The sequence below is a fragment of the Drosophila virilis genome, chromosome 3, assembly GCF_030788295.1.
Source record: "Drosophila virilis strain 15010-1051.87 chromosome 3, Dvir_AGI_RSII-ME, whole genome shotgun sequence".
NCBI lineage: Eukaryota > Metazoa > Arthropoda > Insecta > Diptera > Drosophilidae > Drosophila > Drosophila virilis.
The window spans coordinates 14,191,249-14,216,057 of NC_091545.1; the positions used below are offsets into that span (position 1 = coordinate 14,191,249).

General features: G+C 49.4%; 4 protein-coding genes across 10 annotated transcripts in view; 1 reads left to right on the forward strand and 3 right to left on the reverse strand.

Annotated features, from left to right (window-relative positions):
• The first annotated feature begins 92 nt into the window (after positions 1-92).
• On the forward strand, positions 93-14,450 carry mv (lysosomal-trafficking regulator mauve). Of its 2 annotated transcripts, none has more exons than XM_015175840.3 (18): positions 93-323; positions 1,066-1,323; positions 1,392-1,468; positions 1,525-1,675; positions 1,739-1,849; positions 1,918-4,597; positions 5,843-6,622; positions 6,682-7,124; positions 7,190-8,158; positions 8,223-9,815; positions 9,876-10,046; positions 10,105-10,854; positions 10,926-11,059; positions 11,115-12,010; positions 12,072-12,430; positions 12,488-13,389; positions 13,441-13,902; positions 13,961-14,450. In XM_015175840.3, the coding sequence occupies exons 2-18, from the start codon at positions 1,189-1,191 to the stop codon at positions 14,079-14,081; spliced, it is 10,734 nt and encodes a 3,577-aa protein (XP_015031326.1). In that variant the 5' UTR covers positions 93-323; positions 1,066-1,188; the 3' UTR covers positions 14,082-14,450. The 2 variants fall into 2 exon arrangements, with proteins under 2 accessions (XP_015031326.1, XP_070064092.1); XM_070207991.1 differs by having other exon boundaries at positions 93-280.
• Cnb (centriole duplication and spindle assembly protein centrobin) lies at positions 14,431-16,932 on the reverse strand. Its single transcript, XM_002047415.4, has 4 exons — positions 15,640-16,932; positions 15,420-15,581; positions 15,023-15,360; positions 14,431-14,967 (listed from the first exon to the last, which is right to left on the reverse strand). Exons 1-4 carry the CDS (start codon positions 16,807-16,809, stop codon positions 14,568-14,570), a joined length of 2,070 nt encoding a protein of 689 aa, XP_002047451.1. The 5' UTR covers positions 16,810-16,932; the 3' UTR covers positions 14,431-14,567.
• Positions 16,933-17,055: 123 nt separating this feature from the next.
• fan (farinelli) lies at positions 17,056-17,890 on the reverse strand. Its single transcript, XM_002047416.4, has one exon. The coding sequence runs from the start codon at positions 17,790-17,792 to the stop codon at positions 17,106-17,108; it is 687 nt and encodes a 228-aa protein (XP_002047452.1). The 5' UTR covers positions 17,793-17,890; the 3' UTR covers positions 17,056-17,105.
• A 149-nt stretch (positions 17,891-18,039) lies between these two features.
• Sarm (sterile alpha and armadillo motif) overlaps positions 18,040-24,809 on the reverse strand; it is a 40,221-nt gene continuing 33,451 nt past the window's right edge. For 4 of the 6 annotated variants that reach the window (XM_032434451.2, XM_015175182.3, XM_002047417.4 and 1 more), the window contains 6 exons: positions 22,231-24,144; positions 21,983-22,162; positions 21,754-21,917; positions 21,366-21,589; positions 19,878-20,850; positions 18,040-18,171 (listed from right to left, as the gene is read on the reverse strand). In XM_032434451.2, coding sequence (XP_032290342.2) covers positions 18,087-18,171; positions 19,878-20,850; positions 21,366-21,589; positions 21,754-21,917; positions 21,983-22,162; positions 22,231-24,144 — 3,540 coding nt within the window. In that variant the 3' untranslated portion in view covers positions 18,040-18,086. Of the gene's footprint in view, positions 18,172-18,217; positions 18,497-19,877; positions 20,851-21,365; positions 21,590-21,753; positions 21,918-21,982; positions 22,163-22,230; positions 24,145-24,523; positions 24,706-24,809 lie in introns of those variants that run through there. The other 2 variants (XM_015175181.3, XM_032434450.2) reach the window with 2 other exon arrangements.

The following is a 24,809-nucleotide window of genomic DNA, read 5'->3' on the forward strand; positions in this document are numbered from 1 at the left end:
ATCTATCGATTATTGTGAACGCGATAGTGCTCAACCACGCGATACATCGTTGCTGCATATTAATCGAACTATCGGGCACAGCTGATTTCTGCAATAACAAAGCAGTTTTCAAAACGGTTTTGTTTATAACAATAGACGCACGCAAAAACAACTTCGCGCATTAAATCCAAAGTTAAAAATATAAAAAAAAACGCTTATTGATTTAATATATAAGCAAGTGTAGTGAGCCTACACTTAAAACCAAAATGGCGTACTAAATTGTTGTTGCCTGTGGTTTTCGGTACTTTTTATTTCGTTCTTTTTTGTTGTTGCTGGTGTGTAAGGTCTGTTGATTTTGTGTTATTATATACTATGTATAAATACACAAACATACGTATGTGTCTATTTCATGACAAGCGTCAGCAGCAATTTACGCAGTTTAAAAATTGGACATGTTCGGTGTGAACTTTTTTATGTTTACATGCCAATTGTCGCTTTTGTTGTTGTTGTTGCTCCTGTTGCTGTCGTTGTCCGATAAGCGCACTTTTTAATTTCTGATCGGTCAGTTCGTTAATTATGCACTTTCTATTGGTGAAGTTGCGGTCGGCGTTGCTTTTAGTTCGACGCTTATCACCGCGCTGCGTGCATTGGCCGTTAAAGACACGCATCATTGCCAGCTGTTTACTCGATGGGAGGCTGTGAGCTACCCCCTCCTTCCACCAAATACCCTGCGCGCCAACAAACACCGGCTTTGGATTCGCTTGACAACAGAACGCAACGCCCAATGGCACATGCCTATAAATAGCAAATCGAATAGTTTTCCTGCAGTGGCTAAACAACAACAACTATAAAAGTTTCCATTGTCGCTCGTCCAAATAATCAGCTTCACCGGCCTCTGTCATTCTGCTGCCACAAGTAATCACACCAAGCAAACGATGCATTGTTCTCCCGCTACCTCGGCTTACCCCGCTCGCCCACGCACACGCACGCATATTTACACACAAATGCACTTAAATACTTATACTCGTAATTTACTTGTTTAATTACTGCTGGCAGCCAATCGCTAATATATTGCCTTTCGCTCAGTTCTGTTCCAGCGCTTATTGCGGCCACAACGTTGTCCGATGCTTGAGAAGACGGTAGCAGTTGTAGCAGAAGCCGTAGCAGTAGCAGCAACAGCAGCAGTCAGCGGGGATCGTGTGTCTTGTCATGGCCAGCGAACAGCAGCAGCAGGAGGAGGAGCAACGCCAACTGCTGCTGCATACATTGAACAGACTTTGGAGCCATTATCTGCACGCCTCAGACTCTGAGGCAGATGATAACCAGGCAGCAGCGAGTGTCAAGGTTTGTATGCAAGTCGGATACCAACCCAATCTAGCAGCGTTCGTCAACGTTATCAGCTTCGTTTGCAGGAACACTGGCTCTGGCTGTTGCTATATAACTTTCAGTACTTGGACGAGCAAACCTTGCAAGATGCGCAGTTTAATAGGTGAGTGCAGCGTGATTGAGTCAGGGAGCAGCTAGCTCAATTTTCGTAAATTGCAGCCACTTCAATCAGCTGCCCGAGGAGCTGTGTTCCTATTTGCTGGAGCAGGTGTATCAAATCATCAGCGCCGCCAAACGCAGTTCGCAGGACATGCCAGAACAGCCGGACAAATGCATCAAACAGCTTCGGAAACAGCACAACTTGGCGCAGGTGGGTGCACATATATATAAAGAGAACTTCATGCTTCATTAATGCATTTTGCATATTTTGCAGCTTATACTGAGCACACCCAGCGATTGCAACAAGATACTGGCGCTGCGAACATTCCTTACCAACGGATTGGGTCAACATTTGCTTGCTTTTCTGCTGCGCGTGCAAATCAAGGCAAGTACTGGGACGCTTAGAAGCATTTAGTTAGCATTATCACTGTTATCTGTCATTGCCCTTTGCAGCACATTGCTTCTCAGAAGAGCCTCTGCCAGTTGTGCATCAATTTGTTTCCCAATTGCAAATGGAGCGCCACAAATGCGCCGCTGCAGCCGCTAACCACCATTGCCCAGTTCATTGCCAGCTTTCACCTGAGCTCACAGCGCAGCAAAACGCGACGTCAGCAGCAGTTACAACAACAACAACAGCAGCAGCAACAACAACAACAGCAGCAGCAGACTCAGCATCAAGTACAACTCCCTGTGAAGATTCTGAACAGCTTTGAGCAATTCAAAAGCGCTTGCAAAACAAGTGATGAACTGGCCATGCTGCTCATTCAGCTACTCGCGCGCTGCATTGATGCGGAGCAGGAGCCACAGCTGAGCGTGACTGTGCATAACTTTGCGCTTGGACATTTGTGCAGCGGCTGCGTGGATGAACTGGAAACGGTCGACGGCAATGATGAGATTATTAAATTTGAGCTGCTCCAGCTAATCGCACAGTGTGTCAACAATTTCTACATACACGAGCATCAGACGCCCAGCTTCTTAGACTTTAATAGCAACTTCAGTCAACTGCTGTACGCGCTGGCTGCCAATCGGAGCAGCTCGGTGCTCTCCCATGCTGTGCTCTATATAATGTTTGGCACGCTCCACAATCTGGTGGAGTTTGGCGCTCAGCAGCTAAGCCAAATCGATGTGAAGCACTTTGACAACTGTTTCGATGTGCTGCAAGAGGCGTCCACATCCACCAACAGCACATCATTGCTCTTTTTGCACATCTACAAGCTACTGCTGCGCCTTACGGACCATTTGTCGCGCCAGGAACAGCAGCAACAATGCCTAATGGAGAGCACTACATCCAGCGCTCTGGTCAAGCAACAGCAGCAGCAGCCGCCACGCCACAAGCGACAACGTTACAGCCAGCTGCACTGCTCGGAGCGCTCGCTCAGCTGTTACTTCCAGGGAAAACTGTATAAGCTGTTGCCCAGCCTGGTACCAGAGCTGCAGGAGCATAGCGTGCGCTCACTGCTGCGCACCGGCAGCTGTTGCTGCCACTACAATGCTGCCAACTATGCTACCTGCCTTCGCCTGGCCACCCAGCTCTCTGGCAGTTATCAGAAGTGCGCCTACAAGTTTCTTCACTACAATGTGCTGCACACCATTTTTGTGAAGCGTTCGCCACAGCATTGTGCCATCTGCGAGGAGAAGCTTAAGTCGCCAGCTTTTCATATACAACTCCTGGGCATCTACAGGGATAACTATCGTGCACTGATCAACAGCGCCTCAATGCTGCTCTTTTTGAAGCATCTGAAGCACATTGCCTATTTGTTGTCATACGATCTGGCAGCTGGCCTCCTGGCCGAAGTGGTGCTTCCCGTTTTTCGGCAATACAAGCAGCTAAGCGAGTGCAAGACCAAGACGAATCCAGTGCACAAGCTGCCACGCCTGCAGCTGCCTTGCAAACTAGATAATTATCGCATCCTACACGAATGCCTTAGCATCTTTGTGATGTATCTCAGCGACATTCGGCTCATCAAGGCCTTCTACAATGAGGAGAACATTGGTTATATGCAGGATTTGTTGTGTGTGCCCGAGCTGCAACGCGGCGTCTGTGATCTGATCAAGGTGGGCATCGATAACATTGCCTTTCTGGGTGACAATGGACACGAGCAGATTGCTCTCAGCCGGCGGCTTATACAGTTACAGCTAAATAGCAGCGATCGTGCCTCGCGGCTGTTCCAGGCGCTGCTCCACAGATGCGCCAAGCGCTCCCATGTTAAATTCTGGCTGGAAGAGACGGCAAACACGGCACTGCTGGCTGGGCATAAGCCAGTGGATATACTATACATTACGGCACTCCAGTGGACGCTAAACTATGAGCTGCTCAAGACCAGTCAATTGTTCTACAATGAGTTTGCGAAAATCTACTCGATACCCGTGGAAATTACTGTTGACGAAGACGAGGAGCCACAGCAGCAGCTGGAGCAGGAGGAGAAGCTGCGACATGGCGATAAGACAATCGTCGACATACTCAAGCTAAACTATAATGCGCTTGGCTGTTTCCTAATGCTGCCCAAAGCCGCAATCGCCGCACTCTCAACCGCAACCACAACCCCAGAGACGCCGTCGCCGCCACCGTTGGCGACAACGTCGCCCATTCGTGGCTCAAGTTCATTGGAAACGCTCGTATCGCATGTACAGCTGCCATTCAGTGCGCTGTCAGCCTCCACGACGACTGCGACTAATTCGGACTACGCAGATTCCTCCTTGGACTACGCCTCAATCATAAACAATTACGCCGAGCAGCCGGCAGTGCCTTCCTTTCTGCAACATCTGCAGAATAGCCAACCAGACGAGAGTATTGTGCTCTTTGACATACGCGGAAGCAAGCCCAGCCACAGTAACAGCAACAACAGCAGCATTGAGCCAGTGCCTACCTCCACCCAGTTAGCGCTCTCCAGCGTGGTCGCAGAGGATGAGGTGGCCGCGGCCGGACTGATTAGCAAGTTGTTCAATATTGTGGGCTCGCTGTTCGGGGGCATCGGTGGCTCCCCCGAAAGACGTGCCAGCCCCGATCCCGTCCTGGACATCGATGCAGATTTGTTGTGCCTCTACGAGCCGAATGGGGAGTGCAAGAAACTGCTGCTGAAACTCTTCGAGGCGACCATGGCCATATGCATCAAGGGCTTTCAGAACGAAGAAGGTAAGTTTGAAGTCAGCGTGATTTGAAAAATGGGCGTGGTCCAAGTAGTCAACACACCCTACCCCAATAGGCAGGGTACATTGATTCGATGAACTGATAGCATATATGAAAAGTTAAACTTGAGGGAAGCACATACTAGATACATAGGGCTTAAGTTTAGGGCTTGTTATATTTTTCTACACTTTCCATAAGAAGAATAGTTGGCAGAGCATTTGTTTCGGAATCTAGCCTTAAAGTTTAACTAACTTTAGACCCAATCTTTTCATTTATCAAACTATTTTTGGTAGATGCTAATTTTGGGTAGAGATCTTATGTAGCCCGCATTTTGCATATGAAAATATATACGACTCACAATATTTTCAGTACAGTGGGCAATTGTAAATTAAAAATGTGATTGGTTTTGTTGATAAATGTGAAAAATTAGGGCAGCAAGCTGGTTCATATCATAAGCTGGGTCAAAACGTAAGCCATCTCTATTTATTTTAACTATATTTTATTTTTAAAAGGTTTTCTTTGTTTTTTTTTTTTTTTTTCGTAAAATTGGTTTGGTTTAGGCTGCAGCTTTGATTGCAATGGCAGTGCAGGTCATCTTGGAAGCTCTATGGCTACAGCTCAGATGTGCAGTTCTTTGGTTCCGTTTGTTTCACTCACATTCCGCGGCTAATGCGTTTCCAATGCAATCGACAGTGTCGACTAAGGCTGGGTTGAAGCCTTAGCAGTGCCCCTGAGGCGAGAACAAAGCGCACACATTCACACACACAAGCTTAGGCCGTGGAAGCGAGGCGTCGACGTGCCTGTAAAGCTAATAACGGTGCTTTGTGGTTGGCCCAAGAGTTAATTATAAGCCAGCCAGCCAGTTAGTCAGTTAGTCAGCGAGTCAGCTAGTTAGTCAGTCAGTCGGGCAGGCGCTGAGTTACTTTGCCATAATACGGGCGCTTAAAACGCTCGCATCTGGCCGCAGACGAGATTGAATTTCTCTGACTGTGTGTGTGTGAGTGTGTGTGTGTGTGTGTGGGTGTGACATGCATAGTCGAGCATTCCACACGCTCCGACAGAGGCAGATGACACTTTTGCTTTGGCGCTCGGCCAACGCTGATGAAGTTGTGTCATCTCCAGCGTTGTCGATGTTTTCCCAAGATAAGACACAACCACGAGAATCTGGCTGTTTCTTATCTAAATCTGGCTCGTATCTCGCAGCTCGAATCTCTTGATCAACGGCAATTCTCTTTCATTTCGTTGTTGCAGTTGAGAAGATGCAGAAGCACCTGCGCAAACTGAAAGCCATCATATTGAGCAATGCCTCCAGTGACTGGTTGGAGCATGGGGAGCAGCATGCCCGGGACAATGCTGTAATACAGACGCTGCAAACGCTGCTGAAAATTGCCGAGCTCTCGAGCACACACAACGAGCCGGCTGGGGTGGTGGCAAACAGCCCCACTGGCGTCTCCGCTCAGACGCGACCACGTTCCCGTTCCTTTAATAGCGGCAGCGTGGAGCTGCCCAGACCGCAGACGGTTAAGCTGCCTGCCAAAAACTCGCTGGCCACACCGCCAACGCCGCGCAGACGACCCAATTCCAGTGATGCGGCACTCGGGGATGCCGATTACTTTTCCACGCGCGCCTCGCTCAGCTGTGCCGCCGACAGCGAGCTGGAGCTGAGCGAGAACGAGCAGGAGTTTTATCTGACCGCTGACGAGGGCTACGAAGCGGATGGCGAAATAGCCGAACTGAGCGAATCCGAATGCGAATTAAATGGCGGCGGTGCCGCTGCCAACGAATCATGGACGCCATTTCAGCCCTCCTCACGCTACCGCAGCCACATCATGCACGAGGGCCTCAGCCAGCTGGTGGTTCAGATGCTAGTAGAGCTATCGCTGATGTGCATGCGCCAACCATCTGGCTGGACAGAGAGTCTCACACAGCTGGCCAATCGTTTGTTTGTCATACGCGATTATCTGGGCGGTCCCCTGTGCCTGCTGCAAGGATTTGCACCCGTGCTCAGCAGCAGTGATGCCAAGTTGCGAGGTGAGCGGTAGCAGAAATAGTTTATTCCTTTTCATTAAACTCCCCGTTTGCATTTGCAGAACTACAGCAATCCATACTGGAGCTGATTAGTCATCTGAATACGCCCGATGTGCTTAACTGCTACCTCGGCATCTTGGCCAGCAAACAGCCGCCGGTGGAGCTGTTGATGCGTCACATGCACCACATTTGCGCTGGCAGCCTGCGCCGTGCCCAGCCCTGCATGGAACTCGAGTTCCCCATAACCATCGACGGCAAAATTGTCATCACAGCGGATCCCTTCATCAGTGAGCAAATTGAGCGCGTGCGCCTCCAGCATCAGCGCTGCCAGGCCACCACCTTGTTTACACGCGCCGCCTGCATTGTGCCCGTGACACAGACGCGTCTCTGGCAGCCGGATGGACTAACGCTGTCGCTGTGGCTGGAGGTGAAGGGTCAGCAAATGCATCGCAGCTACACGCAGCTTAACGATGATGAGACGCGCTATTCGGGCGAGGATACAAATGTGAGTCGTGCTCGCCTTGGTCTGCATATGTAATTAACTAATCGTCTAACCTTGATCATCTCTAGAAATGTCATCTCGTCTCGCTGGGTAGCAGTGCCGCTATGCTGAGCATTTACATAAGCAACAATTTGCAGCTGATCTTTGAGCTGGTCAGGCCCAGTGAACCGTTGCCGGCACGCGTCGAAGAGCACATGGAAGCCAGCGGCAGCGAGCTGCCGCCGCAGATGAACAGCGGCAGCTTTCGTCATGCTCTGAAGCAAACGAAAATGGCGCTGCTTAACAGCTTTGGCCAGATGCATTTGCTAAATGGCCATCAGGCCGGGCAGGAGGGCGGCGGCGGCGGTTACTTTGAGGGCGCCAGCGTGCAGCTGCAGCAGCTGCGTCTGCCACGCAACAAGTGGACGCATCTGGTGTTTGCGCTGCAGCAGCAGGCGGCTGGCCTGCAGATCGGCGTCTTTCTGGATGGCCTAGAGCAGCAGACGTTGACTTTGCCTTTTCACAATTTGCGTTTTGCGTCGCGCACTCACAGCTTTCAGCTGCTGGCCGTGGGCGAGGGTGTGCCGGCCAAGATTGGCAATAGCAACAGTAGCTCCTCGCGTTCCACGCTGGATGGCGGTGCACCACGTTATGCGCTGTCCAACCTGGTGCTCTTCAAGCGTCGCCTGGCCGAGCGCCATCTAATGCTTAATTTGACAGCCATGGGACCGGACTTTACCGAGTTCACCCAGTGCCAGGTGGCCAACTGGAAGCCCAACTATGGATACGTGCAAATGGGCAAGCTGTCCACTTCCCACATTGGCAATCATGCGGACTGCATGAAGGTGCTGCGACAGGCGCGTGTTTTGGTCTATACAGCACAGCAGCCGGATCTGGTCATGTGCCATGACGTCAGCCAAGAGCTGGACATGGCCTGCTATGGACAGCCGCAGGGGCACATGCTCTACGGCGAGCTGCTGCAGCACCAGCCACAGACACTTCAAACGGCGGTGCTGCTCAGCGGCGGTCTCTCCACCATGCTGTATCTCTTTGCCAGGGTAAGCTTTATGCTCAGAAACTCTACTTAAATCCTATTTAAACTTACCTACTCTCTCCATATAGATTGTGGAGCTATCGGGCACAGCCAACACACAAGCCTTGGCGCTGGACTTGCTGCTGCAGGTGGCCCACTCGGATGCCCAACTGTACACAGAGTTTCTGCGACAGGATTATCTAGCACTGATTGGCTATGTCATCAAATCGGAGCGCTGTTCCAAGGATGTACAACTGCTGCGCAGCATTGTGAATAATGCTTGCTCGCAGCCTGTGATAAGTCGCAAGGGCGATGTGCTGCACGTGAACGATAACACGACGGCCAGCTTGATCTATCCGCGACTGCTGCTGGCTGTGCTTCAGCGCTACTCGGACTGGCATCGCTCGGGCGCCACCCATTCGGATGTGCTGGATATGCTGTTCCGCTGCATATTGGCTCTCAGCCGGGACAAGCATCCGCAGCGGGACTTCAACATGGAACAGCTACAGAAATGTGGCCTGCTGCGTGCGCTGCTCAATCTGTGCAAGGTGTATGTCATTGAGTCACCCAGTCCGGTGCACATATCGCCCTATGCTGCCGAATGTTTTGTACAGATTTTGGCCGTCTTTGCGGGCTCCCCGCCAGCGCCCTCGCTGCTGGACGAGATGATGAAGCTGCTGCTGTTGCTGCACAGACCCAGCGAGTGTTATGTCACGCATGATCGTGCGTATTTTTACTTTCTGCTGACGCCACAGATGCCTGTGAAGGAGCGCTCACTGGTGGCTGCCAATCTGAGCCGCGTGACCACCTCCTTTCGGCGGCAGGCACAAACGCCTGTCCAAGAACAAGATGCAGAGCGCGCAGAACGAATTCGTCGCCTGCGTCGGCTGCACGACTCCAAGTCCAGCTACAAACGTGCTCTCAACGAAATGGAAGATCAACTGGAGCACATGGCTGACTGCTCCAATCTCAACAAGACCGCATTGCGCTTGCTGAGCCCGGTGGAGGCATCCCGCTGGCGTCTCAAGTTTAAACGTCGTCATCCCAGCAACTGTCAAAGCCCCAAGCGCAGTCCGCTGAAGGTCGCGCGTAGACGCTTACATTCGCATCCGAATAAGTTCTGGCAGCCCTCAATCCACAGCACTCCCAGCTCCACACACATGGCGCCGCTGCCCAACCGCAAAACTGACTTTTACGATCAGGCGGGCATTGTGACGTTGCAGCAGCGACTCTTAATGCTGCTCAAGGACTTCCTGTGCCTGCTTCCAGACTCTGCCGTGGATGAGGTACTGCGTCACTATGTCAAGCTGGAGTTCCTGCTGGTGCTGGCCAATCAACGCAGCTGCGCCGTGCGCACCGCAATCATCCAGCTGCTGGCGGTGCTGACCAAGCGTCTGGGCGCAGCGGAACTTGTTGCCGCTTCGAAGCAGCTGTACCCCTTGCATCTGGCCAATCAACTGACCATTCATGGTAGCGATGTGGCCATGTTTGAGGCGTGTCTATGCTGGATTAGCGATCTGCACGGCAGTCTCACGGACATGCTTAGCCCTGAGGTTACTTTGGGCATACGCCAGCGCTTTGGCCTGCAATCCTTGTTGGCAATTTCAATGGCCATGGGCAACAGCAGCTGGAGCACGGAACCGGAACGTGTCTTCAAAGCGCTACTGCGGCTTTATCTTCAGGTAAATGTATTGCTGCTTTACGTACTGAAGCTTAGCGCTAATGCCTGTTCCATTTTGCAGAATCCCGATGAGCAGCTGTGTCTCGTAGAGGCGGGTCTGCTGCAGTGCACCGTCAAGGCGCTGCATCAGCTATATACGCTGCGCCTGGGTCAGCCCAATATGGATCAGTCCATTGTGGAGCTGCTGGCCGGCATTGGGGAGCGCGCGCTCAAATCTGTGGGACAAATTAATGTGAGTAGCTGCCCCTAGTTAGCTGTGGTGATCATCTAAGTCCGATTCTAATCTACAGCTGGTGTGGGACATACTCAATATGCTGTCCTTCTATCAAGACAAGCAGCCGCCGCTGATTGTGCGCAGTTTTCGCGCGGTGCAGGCCCAGCTGCAGCTGCAATGGATCAATCTGTTCTTCGAGGCCTGCAACGGCACTGGCGGCCACCATGGCTACCGTTTGCGCAGCAGCCTGCCCGACTGCTCGCTCAACCAGGCGGAGTGCCGCACTCGCATGGAGCTGCTTATTGATCGCTGCACACAATTTTTTACGACTAGCGGCTGTCAGACCAATGGCAGCAGCTACGTGGCCAGCAGTCAGGAGCTGGCGCTGTTCGAGCTGCTCGTCTCCCTCGGCATATCCAATAATCAGCGCTGCAACAATTTCATTGCCTGGGGTCTGCAGCCGTCGCGACCGCGCGACCTGCGCGCCTACATTGTCGATGCCCTGTGGCGCACGTGCCATGATGAGTTTCAGTCGGCGATTGTGTGTGATGTCAAGATGATAAAAGCGCTGCTCTGGCTTAGCTTGATGGAGGACGTTAAGCCACCCATTGAGAATTTGTCGCGCTTGTGCAAGGCGCTGGGCATCAATGAGAACGACTCCACGTGGAATCTGGAGCATGAGCTGGGGCGCCTGGAGCTGAGTCGCAGCAGTGTAGCCTCTAAGCAGAAACAGCTGCTGGAGAAGACACTCTACAAGTTTGAACCGCTGGTGCAACATTGCATTGACACCTCCATGGTGACCACCAGGCGCGTGGCGGAGCTGCAGGTGAATGTGTAGCTCTGATATGCTTGACGTGCAACTAATTCAACTTTCATTTTGGCTTGACTGCTTTGTAGAATGCGGAACGCAAGCTGCTCATGTGCCACATGAAGGACTATGATGACACATACACCTACACCAAATGGCTGGAGATTATACGCCGCATGACGCACGAGGGGGCACCCTGGCACTGCAGCGAACGTGCCGAGTGGTAAGTGAATACGCTGTCCATCGTATCCCAACTCAGCCAATTTGAATTATTGCAGCTCCTGGGAACTAGACGACACGGAGGGGCCATCGCGCGTGCACACGCGCTTGCGACGCTGCCATTTAGATATTGATCGGCGCTTCTTCATGAATGACTACTGCCCCGGGCAGGGTCAGCGTGGGGAGCTGGATCAGTATGTACGTCCGCTGGACTATTTAATAGCCAGCTACGATCAGCAATTGAATATATCGCTCAACTCGCAAATACTCTATAATTTTGCGGCGAAATTTTTGCCCGTCGATGGTGAGATCGATGGCGAGATTATTATAACCGATCTGAAGCTATATTTTCTGGCCACATATCGTTGTAAATACTTTAATGTAAACTGTGATATATCGAACATAACTGAAATTTGGCTGAAGCGCTACCAGCACCAGGAGAAGGCCTTCGAAATAATGCTCGACAGCAACAAATCGTTGTTCTTTTCGCTGCAAAACGCCGACGACTGGAAGATCATGCGCGAGGTATTCTGTGATAAAATTGTAACCATGCCCGACAATGCCAAAGTGCTGGCCATCACCCAGCAATGGCGCGAGGGCCTGCTAACCAATTGGGAGTATCTGATGACACTCAATCAAATAGCTGGACGCACCTACAACGATCTCATGCAGTACCCAGTCTTTCCCTGGGTGCTGGCCAACTACAAGTCCGAGTGCTTGGACTTGCGCCAAGCGCAAAATTTCCGGCGACTATCGCGACCCATTGCCGTGCAGTTGGAGGAAAATGAACAGCACTACATTAGCAACTATGCGTACATCAATAGCACCAATACCAACATGGGCTCACTGATCTTGAAACCGTATCACTACAGCTCCCACTACTCCAACTCTGGTACTGTGCTGCACTTTCTGGTGCGCGTGCCGCCTTTTACCAGCTATTTTCTGCGCTATCAAGGTAATGCTTGCTGACCAAGTAACCCTTATTGAACTGATCATCACATTATGCTCCTCAATAGATAACAACTTTGATCTGCCGGATCGCACATTTCATGCTCTGAATACCACCTATTGCCTGGCCAGCCGGGACAGTCCCACGGATGTCAAGGAGCTCATACCTGAGTTCTTTTGCTTGCCTGAAATGTTTGAGAATTTTGAGCGCTTCAATTTTGGCTGCCGTCAGAATGGCGAAAGGGTTGAAGATGTTACGCTGCCTGCGTGGTCTCAGCGTGATTCACGTCTGTTTGTGCTCATACATCGACAGGCGCTGGAATCGGAGCTGGTGCGCAACGAGCTGCATCACTGGATCGATCTAATATTTGGCTACAAGCAAACTGGCGAGAACGCCGTGGAGGCCATCAATGTGTTTCATCCAGCGGTATGTTTGGACTAGTCAGAATACCTATATTCCACTGTTATGCCTGGTTTTTTTCAGACCTATGCAGTTTTCCTTGACTCGGAGATTAGCGATCCCATTGAACGCGAAGCGGTCAAGACTATGGTTAAAACATACGGCCAAATGCCGCGGCAGCTGTTCAAGTCGCCACATCCCCCCACCAAGGCGCTGGACTATGCTTTGGTGGACACGCCTATTGTGTCCAGCGTCAAAGGTTTGCGCTGGGGCGTTTACGTGGGCTCGCCGCAGTTGAAGGCGCCATCCTGGGCCAATATACACAAAATACCCGGCACTGAGCATCTCGTTAGCTTCAGCAATACGAATGTGGTATATGCGCTGCCGGCACGCGCTAGCGTCATGCAGGGCGCTGAGCCGGATACCTATAATGTGATTTCCTGGGGATACGATGATCGCATTGTGCGCATCCAGCCGCTAAACAAACCGCAGGCCAAGCCCAAGAATCTGCTACACAATGGCAGCTTTGATGACATCAGCGCCTGCGGCTGTGATGTGAACTGCAATCAGCTCTGGTTTGGCCACAAATCCGGACGCATTAGTGTCTACAAGTGCACCAGCGGCGTAGAGGCCCAACAGCGCGCGAGCACCAAGAGCCGACAAAGCTATGTCCGTGGCCTGCGGCTTTCCTACAATTCAGCATTTCGCAAGATGACGACCAAGAGCACGGGCTCAGGAACGGGCAGCGAAGCAACCGATGATTCGGGCAATCTGCATGCCACACACTCGACTACATCGGTCGCCTCCTCAGGTGGGTCCAGCAACGGCGATGCGCAGCAGCGTGATGGCGCTGATCTGAGCTGGCTGGGTCCAACATTCCTGGTGCGGCACACGGATGAGATCACATGCATTGCGCTGTCCGTGGAGTTTAAGATTGCGGTGACAGCCGGACGCGATGGCATTGCCGTAATATGGGATCTCAATGAGTAAGTCGCTCGCTAGCTAAACGAATTCACTAATTAATCACTTTAATTCAGCTGGAGCTATGTGCGCACCATTGCACGTCCTGCAGAGATTCATCAATCGCCCATCACCCACGTAGCCATCAGTCCCACACTGGGCGACATAGTCACCGTGCACACGCTGCCTCAACAGCTGGCAAACGCCAATGCAGTGCAGTCACCAGCCGCATCGCTTGTCAAGCCGAGCTCAGCGGATGAATGTTTTGAGGTAACTGAGGAGAGTCTGGATGATTTTGTCAATGTCAATATCAATCCCAATGGCAAGTCCATACTGCGCCTGCACTCGGTCAATGCGCGCTATGTGCAGCATCTGGTGCACGAGGACCGCATACAAGCTGTATGCTATTCCTACATCAAGGAGGGCGTTGGCGTCAACGTCATAGCCACCGCAGTGGAGGGCGGCTTTGTACGTTTCTGGTCCAGTTGGAATTTGAGTTTTGTCAGTGAACTAACCACCGGCACATCGCCCATACGCAGGTAACTTAAATTGCTACCTTAACTTAACAATTGATTATAATAAACTTCTTGCTTGCAGCATCAGTTACTCCACGCACCAGCATTTGGTGGTACTAACGCGGGATTCGCACATACAGGTCTGGGAATCGGAGGGCCTGTACGGCAACGCGCCTAAATTTCCGCAAATTGTTTATAAATGAAGGGACATACTCAATGGCAACTGAACTCAAAGCATATCAATGACAGACACATAAAACAAATTAGCTGATGAATCAAAACTAAATTGGCTTAAGTTACATGGATATCTATATGTAACTAAGAAGGACTGGGCTCGATCAAGTATATCTACACATATTAGTTTTATAGCCATAGGTTCATAAAGCTGTTCAAATACATTTTTCTACCAAATAACTTTATAATTTATCAAATTTGTTTTTTTTTATGGCAACCTTATATATCAAGTCAAACTGTGCCACATAGTTTGCTCATTTTGAATATTATTTGCGCAGCGCTGCCTTCAATTGTTGATATTATCAATAAGCAATAAAGTTTTTGCAAAAATTAAACAATTTACTTTTACAACTTCTAAGTAAAGGGGTGTATGAAAACCATGTGGCTACCATGGCTATATACATACATTAATTTAAACTATGAAACTAATTAATATAGTTACAATCGGTTGTATGTCAGGACTTCCAGGGCGGTGGCTTGGAACCGCTGCTGGCGTTACGCTTCTGTGGCTTGGCGTTCTGTCTGGCGTTCATGCCCAGAATCTCATCGAGTTTATCGAAATCACTTGGAGATTTGCTCAGCAGCAACTCAATGTATGCCTGCAGTTTGTCCATGGGCGATGGTGGATCTTTTTTGGCCACCGCATCCAAGTTGTTCTTTTCGGTATTATTGCTGCGCTGAGTCTTGCTCGATTTGGGTGTATCTGGGTAGTGACGGGCATTGTTAAGATCTGGCGATTCGCTGTCCGTTTCACCGCCGGGCAGCTGAAATGTGTGATTGGGCGAGGTAAGTATGGCCAGCGCCTGCTGCCACTGTGCCTCCATCACGCCATGCAGCTTCTCCGCAATGTCCGCACTAAAAAATGTACATAAATATGTGTGTATCAGATATATTATAAAATCTGTTTTACCGCTTCGTCTTATAGGTGCTGAGCTTGAGTTCCAGCTCGTCTATTTTTTTTGATGCATTTGCCAGCTGCAGGCGGTACAGTTCCACCTCCTCGTTGTGCTTCTCCTGCGTGAGATTCAGCTCTTGGTTGTTCTTTTCGTTGATCATCTCCAGCTGTTTGACCGCACGATCAGCTATGAGGCGCTCGCGCTCGCGTGCCTCAGCCTTTAGCTGCTCCTCCGACTTGTCAAGCTGCATTTGGAACTCTTGCAGTTTTTTGGCAACAACATTTTCCATTTGCTGCTGATAGTGTTGCTTCAGTGATTTCTGCTGCACTTCCAGCTTTTTCTTGAGATGCGTCTGGAAAAAGAAACCATTTTAAAAAATGAACTACACAGACTAAATCGCTTGGGAAATACCTCAATGTCGGTCAGATTGGCCAGCGTCTCCTGCAAGGATTTGCGCTGCGCCTCTAGATTATCAGCGCGCGTCTTTTGCTTCTGATGATACTCTTGCAGCATTTCCTTCTGATGTTGCAGCGTGGAGTTGTCCTTCTCCAGTTCCTCAACACGCAACTTCAGCTGTTGGTAGGAAAATTCTTATTAGGGACCCAAAAAGTAGTACAAGATTCGGCTATACCTTCTCCTGCTGATAGTCTACTTTGGCGAATTTGTCCCGCAGCTTGTTCAGCTCGGCGTGCGACAGCTCCTCAGCACGTTTGCTGCTTTGCAACTGCAGCTCCAGCTGTTCCAGTTTTTGTACTGTATCATTTGCCTGGCGCCTGCAACGCTCCAGTTCTGCCTCTAATTTCTCGGTCTTCTCCTGAAACTTAGTGGCCAAGCCCACCGCCTGCGAGAGCTCATGCTGCAGTGCATCGCATCTGCTATGATTGTCGTTACTTTCCGTTTCCAGCCTGTGCAGCGTGTCCCGCAGATGTTGCACCTCAAAGTTGAGCGTTTTCTGCTGTTGGTCTGCCTGCTGCAAGGCTGTGTCCTTCGAACGATCCACCTCAATGGCAACCGATATGCGTTGCTGATACTCTAGCAACTGTGTCTGCAGCGTTTGTACCATTTTCTCCAGATGCTGCCGCCGTAGTTGCTCCTCCTTCAGTGAAGGGCTGCCCTGCAGCGCCGACACGTTGCTAGCTATGACAGTGCCAGCCAGATTGCTTTTACCCCACAGCTCGCTAAGGCTGATGAGCTTGTCATTGGCAGTGGATGCCGATGCAGCCAGCCGCATGCTTGGCAATGAAGTTGCAGTTGGCTGCGAGTCCTGCACCTGCGCCGAGTAACCGCGCAAGCGCAAATGGTCATCGCTGTGGTGTTGATGCTGCTGCTGCTGTTGCTGCCAGGCATTGTGGTCATCCAGATAATTATCGATTTCCAGCAGTATATTATCCTCATTGCGACGACCGCGTGGCGGTTCCACTGAGCCACTCTTGGGTGTCGAGTGCACCATGCCATGCTGCTCACGCTGCGGCCTGCTGCCTAGCGCTGTGCGCACTGTACTCGACGAAATTGTGGATATATCCGAGGGTGCATCAAATCGTCGCTCATCCTCCCGCTCCCGATCCAGCTCCATGTTTTGCAGTCGCGCATTAATTTGATTCAGTTCCGACTTTTTGCTGGGCAACAGAAACTGGTACGCAGCTGTTGTCGACGCTGGCAACGGTGGCGGCGGCATGGCAAGTGCATCTGCTGCGTCTGCGCTCATTTTGGCCTCCCGCAGCAAGCGCTCTGCCGTGTCCGTATAGTAATTGGGCGGTATCAGCAACAACAGATCGGTGTCGTCCGTATCGGTATCACTCATTACTCAAACATGGCGATTTTCAACAAAATTATATTCGAGTTCACAAATAAAACATTTAAATATGAAATGAAGCGTACCAAGCGCTCGTTGCTAAGGTGCACGTAAACAAAGGGGTTGCCACAGCTCTGCTCAAATTGGAGATGTGGCAACGCTATGCAGCCAGTGTTGCGCAGCTGGCAGTGTGTACACACACGCAAACAATTGGCGCATTTAAATGGGCCGTTTAAATTGTTTTCTATTTGCCAATAGTAGCTTAAACATTTTGTATTTAATCCGTATGCTTTAATGTGAGAGGTTTACATTAAGTTCTTGCCAACATAGCCGCCGGCTATGGCAGCTATCAACACAAAGAAAGTAGCCAGGAAAATAAAGAAACAACTTCCTCGTTGCTGACCCAGTTGCTTGCACAATACGGTTTTCTCTTCGTCCTTTTGCTTGGTGATCGTCTCGACCTGCTGCACTAAATGTTGACGCTCCTCTTCCAGCTCGTTTACTTGCTGTAAAAGTTTTGCCATTGGATCATTGCCATCTTTCTCCTGATGCTCTCCAATGGTATTGCCTGTATCAGGCTCGCGTACACTTTGTCCTCCCTCCTTGACATCGATTAACTTGACTTTGATTTTGGTATCCCAGACACTTGACGGATTTACGTTCCGCCAGAACTCGTGCAAATCGGTCACTGGCTCATTACACTCGGCGGCCTGCATCAGAAACTTATGACGCTGTGCGTTAGTATCCGGAAATATGGGATGGACAAATATGTCAATAGCGATCCGCTCCTCCGGCTTAACCAGGCCCACATTGGGGCGCACGAAGAATAGCCGCGGTGTGGTCGTCTTCAATTTAAATGAAACGCGACTCAGTTTGTTTGGATTAAATACCAAAATTTTTTTGCAAACGGCACGGTTAAATGGTCCTTCGAGAACTAGTTCATCAGCAGGGTCCACGACCAACATGGCATTTGTTTCTAATGACTTGCCCATTACGATATGCAACTTTTGTACAACATATACAAAAATTAAAAAATTAAATTTCTTATTTTCACAAAAAATGTACCTTAACGTAACGAAATATTATTTCCGACTAAAAATCAATACAAGCGACTGCTTAGCTCTCTGACAGGCAACCAAAATGCACAACCTACTGCGTTTCTCACAAAAGAAGTCCGAAGAAATCCGTTTCAATTTTCGTAGAGTATTTTTAATTCGTCTTTTTTTTTCTTTCTATAAGTATTATTTACAAATTTTCCAAATTCGTCTGAGTTGTTGTGTGAGTGCCTACCAAAATATCATGCGGCCAGCATTTGGTGACGTTGCCTTCGACAGGATAATATCCGACAGCTCATCGTCCTCCAGTTCATTACTATAATTATTTGTTGTGGGTAAATTAGTTTCAAATGGACGAAACATTTAATTAGTCTGATTTGTGTAGTACACACATTTATTGATTATTTTATTCGCTGTGTTGTGTTTGATTTTTGTTTTAGTTTTGTAATAAATAACAATGAATGTTTTTCTTTTGTTGTTGTTCAAAACAGCTGGACGACGGATCACCCTGTGATATATTGACGGATTTCGGGATGTGGAGTGATGAGTAGGTTCTTGAATTCGATTCGGGTATGTGCAGGGGGGCAGGTGCTGGCACAGGCACAACAATAACAACAAGTACAAAAATGCGCATTTATGGTCTACAAATAAAATTTGAAGAGAAAGAAAAAAAGAGAAAAGGAAATATCGAAAAAAGTAGATGGTTCCAATTAAGGTAGAATTTAATTAGCATTGCATTAATCACAATCGACACAACGAAACATTAAACAAACGAATATTAGACAAGAACAAAACATTAAAACATAAATATATATAAAAAAAAAAAAAAACAATAAAAACACATACAAAGAATACGTAAAATGAACATGCGAATGAAAGGAATGGCTGATAAAGCAGGGTCATGACCTTTTGGGACAATAATACACAATTGATTTGAATAATTCACATTTTATTTAAATCTAGTCCAATTTTAGGCACTATTTAATTAATATATTTATGTATATATATATATATATATACATATATATATATATTGCAAAAATCAATAAAATTATGCCTTAAGTCTCTTTTGCTAAAATTAAAATATTGTACAGCATAGTTTCTGGGTGGTTTTTCTTCTTTTTGCTTTTGTTTTGTTACTTTCAAAAGTTTTCGATTATTTTTTGTATAGTTTTAAATATCACTTAAATATTTTCGTTTGAAGCCACTTTTTGAGTTGTTATGAAGTTTTTGTTTTTTGTTTTTTGTTTGATTTTGCGGACGGTTACAAGAAAAAAATTGCATTTGAAAAGAAAATTTACAATTTTTGATAATAAATATTAATCGTAGACTAAAATTAATAGAGTTTTTATGTATTTTTTGTTTCTTTTGTTTAAAATTAGTTTCATAAATTATGTTTTCTTTATATGCAGTCGTTAATAATAATTCATAGTTTAGTTTTGCAATTTAAATTCGTTTTTTTTTTTTTTTGTTTGCATATATATGAAGAAAAAAAACAACTAATCACAAGGCAAATAGATATTGGCTTTGGACTGTAAGAGGGGGCGTTCAAGAAGTTGTTTCGGGCAACGCAGGCAAGTTTTAGTGGATGCTTAGCTTGACGAGTTGAAACAACGAGCTACGAGAGATAAGTAGAGATAGCGAGCGAATACCATAACCACATAAAGAGATAGAGAGAGAGAGACAGGGAGAGAGAGATTGAGACACACAGTGGAATAGAAAGAGAGAGAGAGAGAGAGCGAGGGGGAGTTTGGCCCAGGGAATGGTTTGTGTGAGTGATTAATGTTGATGCATGAGATTCGTTGTAAATGGCACAAATGTAACGAGCAGCGAGTAACGAGTAGCGAGTAGCGAGTAAACATAAGTGAGTGAAAGACGTTATTCAAACAAGATGAGTCAGTTGAAAGTAAGTGTGTGCAATATTAGGAAGTAACGAATGGAAGTAGCGAGTAACTAGTAGAAGTAGCGATCAAATGATTTGACGAACGCATTTTTCGCCTTTCTCAGCTGCGTGTTGCTTACTTTTTGATCAGAGAGCGTACTTTTTTCATCGTACGATTAAATATCGTTTTATTGTTGGCGCTATTGTTCGATCCCAGCGATGAGTTGGACGTCTTATTACTGTTCTGGCTGCCACCACGATGCACATGCGCCGCCGCCCGCTGCTGATTGCCATGCTGCGATTGCGTTTGCGATCTCACGGACTGCGCATCCTCGCGCTCGCTCTCCGTGGAACTGACGCCGTCGGGACTCTGGCGATTATAGACGCCACCGCGCTGCGGCACCGGTGGTCGTTCCGGCGTCGGCGATTTTGACGAGGAGCTCGTTTCGCGTCGCTGCGGCTGCGGCGTCAATGGCAATGCCAGATTCTGCATGCTCTGCGTCTCGTCGGCTGGCTCGCTGGGCGGCAGCAACTCGGCCAGCGTTTGCTTGGACAATATGTGGTCCAGGCTGCGCGACTTGCGATGCTGCTGCACATTGGGCGGTGCCAGCGTCTGTTTCTCGCGTCGCGTCACATGGCACATATCCGCGGTTGCTGCCGCCTCCGCATCCGCATCCTCCGCCTCATCCTCATCTGGCTGCAGCGTGCTCGTCGAGCTGGCATTGGTCAGCGCCGTGCTGCCAGCGGCAACCATAGCTGCCGCTGCCGCAATACGCTGCTCCGGCGTGCTCAAGCTATCCTGGCTGCCGGCCGCCGCCGCCTTATCCAGCAATCCATCCACGCTGTGCGAGCGATAGCCATTGGCCACGCTGGCATTGTGACCCAGGCCGGCAGCGGAACTGCGACGCGGCGGCAAATAGGCCAGCGGAGTCATATTTTGCATAGACGCTGATCCGGCGCCGGATTTGTGGAGCAGCGCCGCCTGCTGTGTGCGATATGGTGGGAGTATGTTGGATCGTTTTGCCTGGCCACGCCCATAAGTCAAGAGGGAGGTGCTGCCGCGCTGGCGGGCCGGTGAAGGGGATTGCCGGTATCTATTTGCCTGGTGATTAGCTGCTCGTGAATTATCGAGTTTCGAGTTTGCAATCAAAATTAAATTAATTATTAATTAAGTTGGTTTGTTTCTTGTTTGTTTTTAGAGTAGAGTAAAGTAGAGAGAGAGAGAAAGAGAGATGTGGTATATATGTGAAGAAGAGTGAGTGAGATGGTAAGTGGGCGTATTTGTGTGTGTGTGTGTGTGTACTGAAGAGAGAGTTATAGGAACTGCTATGCCGTGGCAGCATTCTGCCAGTATAACAGTTCTTCGCTTAACGAGTTGATCTTGAGGTTGACTTTGTTGAGGATTGAGAATTTCTTTTTGTTTTTGTGTGTGTGTGTTTTTTTTTTCTGTGTGTGTGTGTGTGTGTGTGTATGCTTAATCATAGCTGGGGATATTCGAGGCTAGCCTAAGTGCTCGCGATGGCCTAGTCTACGCTGTAGCTGGGTTTGATTCGCATTCGAACTCGAATTGGAATTCGAATTGGGATTCTGATTCTGATTGGTTGTAGTAGTTGTACTCGTTGGCCCACCTTGTCCGCTGCCATTGGCCGTCATTAGGCCATCCACCACACTGCCCGCGCCACCGCCGACGCCGCCACCGACTCCACCTCCACCTCCACCTCCACCTCCGCCATTGCCACCACTCTGCTGATAGTCGGAATCATTGCTGTGCATTCTTTGGTATGACACCACGCCGGGGGTACCAGGCGCCATCGCTGCAATGCGATCGATATTCTTTTCGCCGCGCAAAAATCTGCCGCACCGGGAAGAGGGGGAAATTAAGGTTGGGAATGTATTGAGATTGAGTTTGCGCATTAGATAATTGTTTAAATTAATTGAATTAATTGATTGATTAACTAGAGATTTAAGCACTATCTGGTCATCATCCATTTAGTCCTAAATGCGCCGTTAATATACCTTTCGAGCTTATCGATGCACGCATCCTGGTAGTCGTGTATCCAGCTGACGCCGTTAAAGTGCGCCACACTGCACATATCCTCGGGCAGGTTCTCCGGCCACGTGAACTGTTGATCCATAATCGGTATTATGTTGCAATTGGAGTTCAGGGCGGCCACAATTTCCTATTATATATTTGCAAATCACTTGGTTAGCCAGTTGGAGTTGATTCGAACTAGTTAGAACTTACGCGATGCACCCAATCCTTGCACTCCTCATCGTTGATGCAGCGATGCAGTGCCTCCGGTGTTAATACTAAGACAAAGTTCTTTGCCTGACGAATACTGTTCAGTAGGCCATTATCAAATTTGCCCGCCTCCAGGCGCTCCACGTCAATGAACACTGAGAAGCCGCGCAGCTGAAGATGTACCTGGAAAGGGATGGGCAGCAGCGGCAGCTGGAGCATAAGCCGAATAGTCTACAATTTGAGCCACCCACCTTTAGCAAACTGGCCAGCTGGGAGCCATTGGAGCGCCTGTAGCTGACGAACACATCCAGCGTCTTGGCCATGTTCTCCTCGGACGAGCTGGGCAGCGAGTTCTCCAGATTCTTGACCGAATTGAGAATCCGCAAACGGTGTATCGCATTCTTGATGCCGCACTCTGTCATCAGCATATCCTCGTTGACATGGGGCAGGGTGCACTTGTCGATGCCGGCATTAAGCATCGCATATGTGTAGGTGCAGTAGTCGGTGCCAATCTCGGCCAGAAACTGATGCATTCTGGCCGTATCTTTGGAGGAGTAGTCCGCCATACGTTTGAGATTTTGCAATTCGCGCTCGAAACGCTTGAGGAGAATGCCATTGGCAATGCCAATATCGTCGCGCAGATTCTCCTGGTTCAGCTTGAGCAGCAGATCGCCGTCCACCTGCGACTCCTCGAACTGGCGCAAATAGCTGTGGAAGCCAATCTGCTTGACCCACTCCTGCACATCCTCGACAGACCAGAGTGGCACCTGCTGGGACAGCTTATGCGGCACCGTTTCACCAATCAGACGCAGCGCCTGCGCCGCAAACTTCGAGGCAATCGCGTTCGGGCAGCTGGCCACAGTTTTGAGCGCTTCGATGGCTCCGATCTCGTGAAAGATGTCCGTGTTGCCCTGCTTGCGCTTAATGCCCGCCTCCATGCAAAAATGGAAGGCCGCCAGATTGCGCGCCTCCTCGCGATTGGAGCTCAGCACCGGCACCAGACGCTCCAGCCAGTGCTTGCTCTGGCCGTGGGCGTGCGACAGATTCGACTTGGCAAACTGATACGGATCGTGTGTGGTGACAAATGGCTCGACGAGATCCAGACAGCCGGACTTGAGCACCTCCGCCTCGATCTCCTTGTTGGCGACCAGCACGGCAATGGCCAGGCAGGCATAGTACTTGATGTTGTCGTCGTAGTGGAACGCCAGCGGGAACAGCCACATGGGCACGTTGCGCATTATCATCGCCTCCTGATTCTCGGCGCCGCCATATAGCGACAGATTGACCAAGGCGCTGGCGCAGTGACGCAACGTTTCCACATCGTTGGTGCGACACTTGAAGAGCAGTGCGTCCAAGCCACCCAAGCGGATGACATCGGAGCAGGTGCCCTCGGAATGCTTAAAGAGATGCTCCAGTATGCCGGTGCCGACGCGCGAATGCTCCATATTTTTGGTCTCCTTGGTGCACACGCAGGCCACATTGACCACCTTGTCGAGTCCATTGTCCACCACATGCGATCGATTCTCCGTGGTCAGGCACTGCTCGAGCAGCTGGGCGGAGAAGAACTGCAGATCGTTGTGCTGCACACAGTTCTTCATGAGCAGATCGAGACCACCGCTCTGGCGCAGCGAATTGCACAGCGAGTAGCCCAGCTCGTGTCCGTGCGTGGGCACCGCCCAGGCGCGTCGGATCACCTCGTTGATCTTTTGCAGATAGACGGACTTCTCGCCGCCGGCGGCCACGCTGCTGTCCTCATCCTGCAGCGAGCTGACAAACGAGGTGAGGACATTTGAATACTTGCTGATCGCCTGCTCGATTTCCTGCTGGCCACTGCCTGCGGTCAGGGATTTCAGATCGTCGAGCTTGAGATCCTTTAGCTTGATCATCTGGCCGTTGGTGGCGGACATTTGCGAGGAGGAAGAGATCATGCTGCTGCCCGTACTGGATACGCCCTTGTGCGTCATCGAGTAATTCGCCTGTGAGGCCGATGAGACATGCTTCTCCTGGCTAATGATGCCATTCGATGTCATGGTCTGCGATTGCTGCGACTGCGAGATGGCCTTCTTGTCCGCCGAGAAATTGTCGCTCTGCACTTTAATACTGGCGGCGGCCACCTTGTTGCTCGCCTGCTGTGTGATGTCGCCGGTGCGCAGCGAGAGCGCTTCCTGCAGGGGGATTCAGAGTATAACAGTTAGTTAGTGATGGGAGATCATGATGCAGATGCTGGCTGAAAGTGTGGTGGTTAATAGTATAACAATATAAGCTGTTATACAGCGACATTTGCTGTTAGCTAGCTTATTACATGCTGTAAATCGTTGCGATCGTGTAATTCAAGCATATAAGAGTTTCTTAACTGTTGCAGTAAACTGTTATACAGCTATATTTGCTGTTGGCATAGTTTTCTTAACTGTTATACAGCGCTGCAAAGAGCTGCACGACGATAATTCTATCTTATAACGGTTGATTACAAAAAGATAAACTAAATGGGTATTTTGACCTAAAATACTGTTATAATACATGACTTGCGCTTATGAGCTGTTATACCTTGTTTTGTTCTACCTCGATGGGTATTTCGCGAATATTTTTCACATTGTTGTTATTATTGCTGTTGTTGTTGTTGTTGTTGTTGTTTGTGGTTGTTGTAGGGTTGTGGTTGTGATTGTTGTTGCTGGTGGGCATGGACGTTTCAGTCGTTGTCGTGGTTGTGATTGTGGGTGGTGGCGGATGGGGGCAGGCGGTGACTGGCTGCAAAGGGGGATTAGAACTTTTACGTACTCTTGTATGGGAGCTAGAGCTTGAACTTGAGCTAGACGAAGATGACGAGGAGGTG

Excerpts from the sequence above, each read along its gene's own strand:
- mv (XM_015175840.3), top strand. The coding sequence starts at position 1,189 with ATGGCCAGCGAACAGCAGCAGCAGGAGGAGGAGCAACGCCAACTGCTG. Across the intron at positions 1,469-1,524 it reads CAAGATGCGCAGTTTAATAG|CCACTTCAATCAGCTGCCCG; the intron begins GTGAGTGCAGCG and ends CGTAAATTGCAG. Across the intron at positions 12,011-12,071 it reads CTATTTTCTGCGCTATCAAG|ATAACAACTTTGATCTGCCG; the intron begins GTAATGCTTGCT and ends GCTCCTCAATAG.
- Cnb (XM_002047415.4), bottom strand. The coding sequence starts at position 16,809 with ATGAGTGATACCGATACGGACGACACCGATCTGTTGTTGCTGATACCG. Across the intron at positions 15,582-15,639 it reads TAGACTATCAGCAGGAGAAG|CTGAAGTTGCGTGTTGAGGA; the intron begins GTATAGCCGAAT and ends TCCTACCAACAG. Across the intron at positions 15,361-15,419 it reads CCAATCTGACCGACATTGAG|ACGCATCTCAAGAAAAAGCT; the intron begins GTATTTCCCAAG and ends TTCTTTTTCCAG.
- fan (XM_002047416.4), bottom strand. The coding sequence starts at position 17,792 with ATGGGCAAGTCATTAGAAACAAATGCCATGTTGGTCGTGGACCCTGCT.